At 42.6% G+C, this 11,085-nt stretch overlaps 2 protein-coding genes across 3 annotated transcripts in view; both read left to right on the top strand.

Moving 5' to 3' along the window:
* The window catches only part of LOC121647505 (NACHT, LRR and PYD domains-containing protein 12-like), a gene marked incomplete at its 3' end in the record, with an annotated part of 791,953 nt that overhangs the window by 412,976 nt on the left and 367,892 nt on the right, over positions 1 to 11,085 (top strand). The window lies entirely within an intron of this gene.
* Positions 776 to 11,085, top strand: part of tbc1d15 (TBC1 domain family, member 15) — a 13,426-nt gene continuing 3,116 nt past the window's right edge. The window contains exons 1-11 of one of the 2 annotated variants that reach the window (XM_041996072.1): positions 776 to 878; positions 2,016 to 2,117; positions 2,984 to 3,058; positions 3,513 to 3,660; positions 4,226 to 4,433; positions 5,854 to 5,956; positions 6,942 to 7,136; positions 7,655 to 7,783; positions 8,624 to 8,727; positions 9,454 to 9,548; positions 9,850 to 9,966. In XM_041996072.1, coding sequence (XP_041852006.1) covers positions 855 to 878; positions 2,016 to 2,117; positions 2,984 to 3,058; positions 3,513 to 3,660; positions 4,226 to 4,433; positions 5,854 to 5,956; positions 6,942 to 7,136; positions 7,655 to 7,783; positions 8,624 to 8,727; positions 9,454 to 9,548; positions 9,850 to 9,966 — 1,300 coding nt within the window. In that variant the 5' untranslated portion in view covers positions 776 to 854. Of the gene's footprint in view, positions 879 to 991; positions 1,199 to 2,015; positions 2,118 to 2,983; positions 3,059 to 3,512; positions 3,661 to 4,225; positions 4,434 to 5,853; positions 5,957 to 6,941; positions 7,137 to 7,654; positions 7,784 to 8,623; positions 8,728 to 9,453; positions 9,549 to 9,849; positions 9,967 to 11,085 lie in introns of those variants that run through there. The other variant, XM_041996073.1, reaches the window with a different exon arrangement.

The raw sequence follows: 11,085 nt of genomic DNA, 5'->3' as shown, positions 1-11,085 counted from the left end.
TTCATCAGAAATATCAGCAGCTTCTGGCAACTCATTACATACATGTGCCTGTATTTCCATCTTTTTAATTTGAAACTGGATTTAAAAATAATAAAACCACCCACCCCAGAGAGGCTCTCACAAATGAAAGAGAAAGAATGAATAGATTAAGAAAGGAAAGAGAAGCTTAAACACAGATAAACATAAGTACATAAAAGTCACACTGTGAAAAAAAGTAAGCAAAGTTTTACCGAAAGTAAATGAGAAAGTAAAATCTCAAAACTATCAATGCGACCAAAAATTTAATAAATTGATCATTATAAACCAAAACCATTTGGATATTAACGTCATTAAACGTTGGAAGTTCAGAAATCACAAAAACCTGTCAATAAAAGTGAATGATGACGTAAGGGGGCAATATGTAAACAGTCGTTATTATTGTTATTGCACATGTCTTACCCTACTGCTATGGCAAAGAAATTTCCCGTTGTGAGATCAATAAAGTCTTATCTTGCTACGCATGTGACAGTACAACGTTAGCTGGCTCGGACGTCTGGTTAGGACGCCTCCCTGTGGAATTTTTTTGGGCACGTCCCACCGTGAGGAGACCCCCGGAGACGAACCAGCTGAGGAGTTAAAGTGACACAGTTAAAGTGAATTGTAATAAACAAATTGGAAGTATTCCTTGTTTTATATAAATGAAAAATTGATGTATCATTTATGGTTTAAGCTGCCTTTTTTTTCTTTTTTTTTTGGAACACCGGAAGCTGACTTTTTCCGGGACTGTCTTTTTCCGGAAGCTGACCTGTCAGCTTTGTTTTGGTAGTTGGTTCTCACGTGATTTGCCGTCGTCACGCGCAGTGAGAGCAGGAGACATGGCGGCGGAGCCCGTGTTAAAGGTAAAAACATTGATACGTGGCTCGGTTTTACGTTACAATCAGCCGGACTCGACCCGCCGTTAGAACCCGGCTCAGACTCAGATCGATGCGGTGGGGTGAATACAGCTCCGCGTTTTCTTTTGGTTCTACACTGCAGGTGGTCGGTTAGCCTGTTAGCTGTTGCTCAAACTATGCAGCAGCCACAACGACTTCACTGTCACTTCACAGAGCCAGCGACTGTCGAGGAGGCGGGTCACTGTCAGCTGCTGTTCGGTTGCGTTTGACCCGTCTGCAGTAGACATCTCCGGGGCTTCTGGCTGTCATTAAGCCGCACAACACAGGTGCTTCTAAGCGAAATGCTAACTGTTAATAATGGCATATTGTTGTGACGGTAAACAGATTGACCCTAACTCTCAACAAGTCACAGCTGATTAAAATGCAACCCTGACCGGGTCACTTCATTGCTGTAGAACCCCCACAAGAACAGTTGTCATGGCTTAGACCGAATCATTTCCCGGGACTGCTGCGGTTCGGTTAGCTCTGTCAGAAGCTAACGACAGTTAGCAGCACAAAAGTTAAAATATTCAACATTTAGATCCGGATTGTTGTTCGTTTAAGCTTTAATTTTTTCCCTTAAGCTTGTTTTGATAACATTCAACTCCGGTTTGATCCCACTAAACATTTATTTTAAACTTTGATTAGCTCTTTAAACCTTGGGTTGTTAAAGTTAAAATCCAGTTTGTTCTTGTTAAACTTCAGTTTGCTCCCATTAAACTTCATTTTCTTTCAGTTAAACTTGATAATCACCTTTAAACTTTGGTTTGTTACTATTAATTTTTTATTTAGTTCCCTTTAAACTTTATTTCTTCCCGTTAATCCCCATTATTTCCCCCTGGTTCCTCGCATTTAAACTTGCTTTCTTACTGATTAACTTCGATCTATTGCACTGTTTTTCTAATGAGCGTTGGGACAGGTTCTCTTCATTCTGGTTCAGTTCTGGATTGCTTCAGGCTCAGCTAAATTGGTGATGTGGAGTCAGTCTGATCCTGGGTCTGTGTTCGCTGAAGGAGCCATCATCTTGACCTGATTTTCCATCACAGTCAGACGGATGAAGTGCATACAAACACACATTGAATGTGGTGTGTGTTCTACTCACAGGTGATCTTTGAACATGAGGGAGTCTTCGTACATCCAAACGTTGATGAAGGCGGCATCGAGCAGGACTTATTGGTTTCAGGGTCACTTCGGATTCTCGACAAGGTAAAACCAGTCAACCTTCATGGCCATGAGACTGAAAATGTCATGATCAGATCATGATTTGTGAACTTTTTAGAAGTTTTAATGAAGTGTTTCCTGTAAAATTTCTGTGGTAGATTTTTGTTAATAGCTCAGTGACAGACTGGAGACCTGTCTAGGATGTACCCTGTCTCTGACCTAGTAACTGCTGGGATGGGCTCCAGGTCCTTAGTGACCCTGAACTGGAATAAGCAGTATAGGAAATAGAGGATAAAGGGGTAAATGGACTTGTACTTACACTACCGTTCAAAAGTTTGGGGTCACTTCCCTATTGAATCCCATGGCAAAGTGACCCCAAACTTTTGTACGGTAGTGTATATAGCTCTTTTCCAGTCAGTTTGACCCATTAAAGCACTTTACACTACATATTACATTCACCCATCAGGGTTAAGTGTCTTGCCCAAGGACACTTCAACATGTAGTCAGTGGAAGCCTGGAATCGAACCACCTACCTTCCAGTTGTAGGTTGATGATTGGTCTTCCTCCTGAGCTACAGCCGTCTGGAAGACTGTTTCAGCAGGGTCAGAGAGAAGCTGCCACACTTAAACTAGGGGCCAATTTCACCAAAGCAGTGTGTCTGAGATATCAGAATTGTTTCAGATTGGAAATAAAGTTAATAATATGCCAATTTTACCATGTAAACTGGAATAGGACTAACTCATTGATCAGACTAATGTGAATAGGAACAGGGGTGACCCCTTAAAAAGACTAACTTGTAAACAAGAACAGGAATAACTCATCAATCAGATTTACATGTAAACAGGAACTTGAGAAATTCACTAATGAGGACATGTTGATCTGGAAGTTGACTGTGAGCTTCTGTTTTTCAGGATGCTGAGATTTTGGTGGAGTTCAGGCCTCTAGAGGACACCGTGGACCCGTCCAACATGCTGTGTGCTGGAAAGGTTTGTAGAATACAAAGCCTTTGTCATTATACAGAGTACAATGAGATTTAAAAGCAGCTCCGTAAAAGTGCACACAGTAGTAACAAGTGTAAAAAACAAACACAATCTAAGAACACAATATAAATAGCAGCTATAAAAAGCTGTTGTTATTACACCTAGATGGTATTATTACAACAGTCTGAGGTAGTATGTGGGTCTGTACAAGTAATCAGTGCAGTAGTCTGAATGTATTTTGTAATGTAGAAAGTAATCAGCACAGGAACATTAGTGCAGATTTGAGTTCAGTTTGGTAACAACTTTGGGAAAGAAGGTGTCTCTGAGCTGGTCCATGGACTTCACCTGAATCTGACCTGAGACCAGCAGTTTAATGGACTGATGATGTGACAAAGTTCTGGACAGCTCGGGAATGTTTGTTCATGTGACCTGACTGCTCCGATGTTATGTGTGAGACCAGGACTCCAGCTCGGTCATGGAGTGGACCCAGTGTCCGAGGGAGAAGACTCAGTCCCACCAGCTGCTGGAGACCCAGCACAGCTATGAGACAGAGTGGGACATGGTAAATGCCGTATCCTTCAGGAAGAAGGCCTCCACCAATGGAGAGGGTGAGTTGTTACTTCCTGTCATTTCTACACCACAAAGATGATTTCCAGCTGCTGCACTTGCTCAAGAAAACATGACTCACTAGTCCTGCAGGGGGAACCAGAACCCACCTTTTGCAACAAGAGGACGACCACAGCACACACACAGCATCATCAGTTCTCTGCTTAGTTCCAGTCCTCAGCCGGTCTCTGCTGAGTCCCGGTTGTTGGGTCGGGGTTAATCTGCTCCTGCAGAAAATGTCTCTTTCATGTTCTGCTCAGTTAAGCTTCAGATTTTCCAAAAAACCTCTTTACTGACCCGACCACCAACACCAGACCCTCATAAACTCAACCAAAGAACGGGCAGCTAGTTTTTAGGATGGTCTTCCATCTGTGGGCTGCCAGATTTCTTCAGTTGCAGGTCACTGACTCACCAGGTCACTGACTAACCTGTACCTGTAGGTCACTGCCTCACCAGGTCACTACCTGACCTGTACCTGCAGGTCACTGCCTTAAGTGTACATGCAGGTGACTGACTTGCATGTCGCTGCAGGTCGCTATGTTTCTCTGACTGTGTCTTGTCCTTCAGGCTCTCTGAATCACAGCCATGAAAGGAGCCGCTTGGCATTCTCTGTCAGCATCAGCGACCTCAGGTCCATCACGGTGAAGGATGAAGGTTGGACCTTCCTCATCCTCCAGCTGAAGGAGTCCAATACCTCACTGCCTCCCCTACACTTCCACCAGGGTGGCAGCAGAGAGTTCCTGGACAGCCTGAGGAGGTTCGCCCTGCTCACAGAGTGAGTACTAGCAGCATTTTCCAGAACTAAACTGTCTGTAAAACCAGAACAGTGACGAGTCTGAATCCCTGTTCAGTCATTCATCCTCACACGGCTGTATTCACACACTCTGCACACACTCAGCTGGTTGTTTATCCCTGTTGATTCTGCTTTTAATTTCCCCAAATTTGGGCATTTAAGTGTTTTTTTAAGGTAACTTATCAGGCCAATTAAAATCAGTTAGCAGGTTAGTTGTGATATCGTCGTGACTAGGGAAGTTACAGAATATCTTGGTACGATTATTGTCAGAGAAATTATTATGATTATTCTGCTTTAGTTTCCCAACTCTATAAATGTGTAAAATCACATCAACACTCCTTATAGGTCTTAATTAAAAAAGTTAGCTTATAGGTAATTTAATTTAATTTTGTATTTTGATGTCAACGTCATAAAAATAATAGAAAAGCAAAGAAAAATAACCAACTAAATCCCCTCTGCTCTGTAAACTATAAAAACATCCTAACAGGCAGCCGAGTTGTCCTCCACAATTACACATTAATCATTTTTGTCTATAACCAAAGAAATCCAGCAAGAATAATTTAATCTGTTTGGAAGAACTTTTCCTCTGCCGTACATTCCCTCTAACACAGAATAACTGGTGACACACGGATGTTGTTTAACTTTGTTTTTGTTCTGATTTCTGCTGATGTGATTCAGACATGAGCTTTTATGGCAGGTGACAGTATTGAGTGGTATTTACCGTTAATTAATCACAGTGTTTAATATAGTTAAACACGGCAGAGGGAAGCAGATGTGGGACTCTGCTGGAAACCAGAGGAGCTGTAGAGTTTATTGATGAAGACTGTAGATAAAACTAGAAATTTCTGACAGCTGTTTCTGTTCCAACGTCCTTCAGACATGGACGTCCACTCGCAGCACAGCCACCTCGTCAGCTCTCACTCTTAAAGGGCCCATGCCGTTCCGTAAACCCAGGCCTGAAAACATCATTTCCTCATCTCTGAGTAGTGAAACATAACTCTCCTCCTGACCCAAACAAAAGTAGTTAACTGTGTTCACGACTAATCAGCTAATCGGTTAGTTGTGCACATTCCTGCTGCAGATGTTTCATGTGAGCTGGGACGAAGAAGTCGTCTCAGAATCGCGCTGTATTCTGAGACGCTGCAGAGACGGATCATTTATATGCTAATTCTTGTCTCTGCTACATTTTCTGTGGCGAGGTGAAGATGGAGGGAGATTGTTCTCTGAGAATCAGACGGCTGTTATTAAAGTTCTTATCGGCAGCTCATAATGAAAGCTCGGCTCGGGAAGCGGATGTGGGAGCTGCAGCGGTGTGACGTCCTCTGACGGGCAGTTAAATCCGCTCACATCGCCTCATTCAGCAGCTGTTAGTCATCACAGATCTGTTTCCTGTTTCCTGCAGGTGTCCAGATGATGAAACGTGTCTGCTGGTCAGCACTCCAAACAAAGCTCTGTCTCAGTCCTTCGAGAACCTGCTGGACGACAACAACTTTGGACTCGTTCATGTAAGAACCCACAAAGTGTCACTTACACCTGAGACATTCCCAGCCGTTTATTTCTACCTTTCTTTCTCTCTGATCTCAGGTTTAATCTCAATCACGGATCATAAAATCTGTTCGTACTAACATGTAAACTCAGACATTCAAGCAGAGATGGCGAGAATGCAAGATGAGACTAACAGAACCAGAACACGGTAGTGAAACTGAGAAAATATCAGGCCTCATTAACCTAAACATTCCCTTATCTCACTCAGATAAGGGCCATTCCCATGGCAACAGCCCTGCTGACCAAGCAGGCATTGCTCCTGGCGTGAAGGATCCTCATAAAGAAAACACTGGAGTATACGTAAAAACAGCCAGAACAAATAAGAGCAGCAATGATAAAAGTACAAGAGTTCATAAAAACAATGTACTTCGGTAAAACAAAACAATAGAAAAAGAATAGCGAAATCTCCATTAGTAGGTTGTATTTAAAATAAATAAGTACATAATTAAATAATCAAGTTAAAAAATATATGAAATAATAAAAAATAAAATAGACTAAAACAGAATAAATAAAAATAAGGAACGGCTGCTTCAACTCAAGCTGGCCGATGATTCCTCCTACAGGACCATCATCTGCCTGAGGATCGGTCATTTGATCATTAACTTCCAGCCTTCATGTCAAAGTGCTGTGTCAGTGTGTGTAGAGCACTTAGGAATGGTATAATAGTGCTCTAAATACAAAATACAATAACATGAAAGGCTGGCAGCACTCAAGAAAGTTTTTGTTAAGTGTTCTAATAAAACTTGCATGTTGTTAGTGACTTCTGACAAATGAAACTTCTGAAACAGACGTGTGTCGTAAACACTAAGATATCAAACTTCAACACAAACTCGAGGAAATCAGAAATGAAAACGACAGATTCCTTTAAATCGGGTTAAACAATGAATTTTCCTTTCCTGACTAATTGGTTGGTGGAGTTCACGGCTCCATTTCTTTCTCCTGCAGAAGCTTAGACGAGACCCATATGTGACCACGCTGGGTGGATTCTCCAAAGTTACCAACTACATCTTTGACGCTCTCCGAGGTGCGGAGGAGCAGCACCAGCGCCCCCCGGAGGAGGTGGCCGACCTGCTGGGTGAAGTCATCCCTGGTCTGGAGATTAACCAGCAGGAGGAGCCCGGCTTCGAGGTCATTACCAGAGTAAGTTTGTGTTCCTGTTTGACTTCAGAGGGTTTCTTCATGTGTGATCATGAACATCTAGAGTGGAGCTTAAATAACATTTCTCACAGTCACTACAGCTGCAGGTGGAAATGAATCATTTAAACAATTTCATGAAAATTTTTTTTAATTTAATTAAATTTTTTCATAAAGAAACTGCAGCCATAAATAATATATAGATGACATCACCCAGAAGTAGATGACATCAGCTCAGACTGGAGACTCTGGATCTGGGGGCCGTTCCAGAAAACGTACTTACTCCAAGTTCCGGTTCCAGATCAGCTGCTTTAAGTTGGTTCAGTTAACTCTCAGTTAGGAACGTTGCACAGAACACAGTAAAAAGCCATCATCAATGGAGCTCTGATAACTAGAGTTCCCATGGCAACCACAGACCAAAGCTTGATTTTCTTGTACTGTGTGTATGTTATATTTATATGTGTGTTTGCGTGTGTGTATTCCATATCACAAAACACCGTCGCCGCCTGTGATTTTTATTTCAGACTGACCTGGGAGCGAGACCTCGGGTGATCCGCGGTGAGCCGCTGTCTGTAGACGATTGGACCAAACATCAGGATCCAGAGGGGAGGATGATAAACGTTGCACAGCTCAAACAGGCCATCTTCAAAGGAGTGAGTCAGCTGTTCCAAATAAACAACACAAACGCAATACATAAACAATGCAAACAAAACAAGAAAGAATAAACAGAACACAACAAACATCACACACAAAATATTAAAAGAAAAGCACAAACATGAACAACAGAAAACACTCCAGATGTGTCCAAATTCAGGGTTCTGTACACTTCGGAGTCTGCTTAACGTTCATGAAATGGTACAGCCGACCTAGCCAACAAGAATTTCCCATTACAACAACACAGGATGTTGAATCACTTAAACCTCTGAAATTACTCATAGGACACTTCAGTGGACGTTAAAATCGACCGTTAACACCGACAGAAAAAAAAAAAAAAAAACAGTCTGAGGCTCTGTTGTTTTCCAGTCGGTACACACGTCATTAACCCCTTAAAAATCCACCAATCCACGAATTTTAATGTCACCATTTAACAAACATGCCTTTAATGTACTTGGTTTTGTAACGTTTCTATTAAAGTGTAGTTTAAAAAAAAAAAAAAAAAACATACTTTTTTACAACTGAAACCTAAAACATACTCTTCTGCACTTCGTTTGGGGCCAAACGAAGTGCAGATTTGAAGGGTGGATTTGGAGGGTCCTTCATATTCTGTGAATTGGGACAGTACTTCATGAACCGCAATGACGTATGTGGCCCACGAATCCGCACTTCGAAGTGTGCAGACCCTGAATTGGGACACACTTAAAGAATGTACACAAACAATAACATGAACAATGCAAACAGGACACAAACAACGCAACAACAAATGTAAACAAAGCAACAAAACAAAACACTAAGATTGGCCATCTGAGTAATCATGTGACCTGTGTGTCCTGCAGGGTCTCTATCATGTGCTGAGGAAGGAGGCCTGGAAGTTCCTGCTGGGATACTTTCCCTGGAACAGCACACTGGAGGACAGGAAGTCTGTGCAGAGGTCCAAAACGTACGCAGCCAACTTACACACACATTACACACATACACCTAACATGTTACACACACACATCTCACGTCACACACACACATCTTGCGTCACACACACATCTTGTGTCACACACATCCCGCGTTACACACACACACACACACACACATCTCGCGTTACACACACACGTCTCGCATCTCACGCACACACATCACACATTACACACACACATCTCGCGTTACACACACACATCTCGCGTCACCCACATCTTGTGTTACACACACATCACACGTCTCACACACACACACACACACACACACACATCGCGCATTACACACACATCACACATCACACACACACATCTCGTGTTACACACACACATCTCGCGTCACACACACATCTTGTGTTACACACACACGTCACACACACATCTCGTGTTACACACACACACACATCTCGCGTCACACACACATCACACGTCACACACATTCATCTCGCGTCTCACACACACATCTCGCGTCACACACACATCTCGCGTCACACACACATCACACGTCTCTCACACACACACACACACACACACATCACGCGTTACACACTTCTCGCAGCAGAACTGAACAGAACTTCTGCTCCGTCATTCTGATCTTCTGATGGCTTCTGTTGTGAAGATGAGGTGTTCAGGTGAACCTCGGCAATCAGATGGACAGTTGTTACCATGGTAACTGGAGCTGTGTGTCCCCCTGCCAACAGTGATGAATACTTCAGGATGAAGCTGCAGTGGAAGTCGGTGAGCGAGGAGCAGGAGAAGAGGAACTCCAGATTGAGAGACTACAGGAGTCTGATAGGTGAGGAGTCTTCATCACTTCTTCATTATCATCACTGTAAAAATCACTGAATGGTGACATCATGGCTTCTCCAGATGAGTGGCCAATCAGAACGCTCTCTCACTGACTCGATGCTGGATCAGGGTCTGACAGGTCAGATGGCAGGTCATGTGAGACTCATGTTCTGGTGTGTTGATGAATGAAAACCCAGATGGTCCACTGAGTTAACAGGGCTTGTCAGCAAGGTGTCACTTAAAAGTAAAATCTAAATGATGATGAAGAAGATGAAGAAGATCAGATGGTTTCCTGTTGCTGGTTTCAGAGAAAGACGTGAACCGAACAGACAGAACCAACCGGTTCTATGAAGGCATCGACAACCCGGGCCTGGCCCTGCTCCATGACATCCTGATGACCTACTGCATGTACGACTTCGACCTGGGTGAGTGAGCGCGGGACCGTCAGACCGGGCGGATTCAGAAACCGGTTCAGAAGCTGAAAAGTCTTTTTTCAACTGGAACCAAAAGTAGTCGTTCTGCTTCATGAATGATGACATCATCAGCAGGTGAAGGTTCACCTGAGCACCAGACCAGGTGAAACACAACTATTTTCAGAGCCGCTGGGCAAACATCGCAGACTTTATTATAAAGCCCTTTTCTCACCGTTTTATAACTCAAAATGCTTCACAGAAAACAAAACCAGAAGAGTCTTTGTGTCAGCCTCTCGTTCATACGGTGGCTGAGAAGTGCAAAACACATTTACATTTAAAGAACATATGAACAAATATGAAATCAAAATGACATTTTAGGAAACAAATTTACAGAATCTTACACACTTGTGCCGCGACAAATCGACAGGAAGCAAAACACAAATCATGAAACAAATGAACGAAATAGCACAAACATTTTCTTTTTGTCTCAATGACATAAGCTTTTTCTTCTGTTCAGACAATAAAAGTAGGATGTTGTAACATATTGACATGTTTCGGCTGTCACCTTCAGCTTTCCTCAAAAACATCCGCTGACGTGTCGCTGATGTGTTGCTGATATGTTATCAGCTGTTTTCCGCAGCGGATCTGCCAGGTTTTCTGGGATGGCCATACCGGAAAACAGCTGATAACGCATCAGCAACGCGTCACCGAACGTTTCTGAGGAAGGTTGCAGGTGAGAGCCGATGTCAGGTATGTTACATCCTACTACTGTCGAATAGAAGAAAAAGAAGAAACAACCTTTATATCATTCAAATTATCAAAAGATGGCTCATAACAGAAAGGGATCGTCTTGACATTGTTCAGCTATCACAACCTTTCTGAACCACTGTCCTCCCGCATGTAGCTGAACTACAAATCATTAGTTTGAAGTACAAGATGAGGTCATCGCTGCATCACTTCCGTATCCAGGACGTTCCCTCTCTGTTAAGAGCCGGCTTTTCTTAATTTGTTTGGAGATTTGTGTTTTGCCTCTGGTAGATTTGTTTTGGCACTTAAACACGAGTTTAATATTTTTTAAATATGTGTCTTAAATTAATTTAATTTTTTTTTTCAAATTTTAAAATGTGTTTT

Source organism: Melanotaenia boesemani, chromosome 10, assembly GCF_017639745.1.
Source record: "Melanotaenia boesemani isolate fMelBoe1 chromosome 10, fMelBoe1.pri, whole genome shotgun sequence".
Taxonomy (NCBI): domain Eukaryota; kingdom Metazoa; phylum Chordata; class Actinopteri; order Atheriniformes; family Melanotaeniidae; genus Melanotaenia; species Melanotaenia boesemani.
This window is presented reverse-complemented; position numbering and strand designations above follow the sequence as displayed.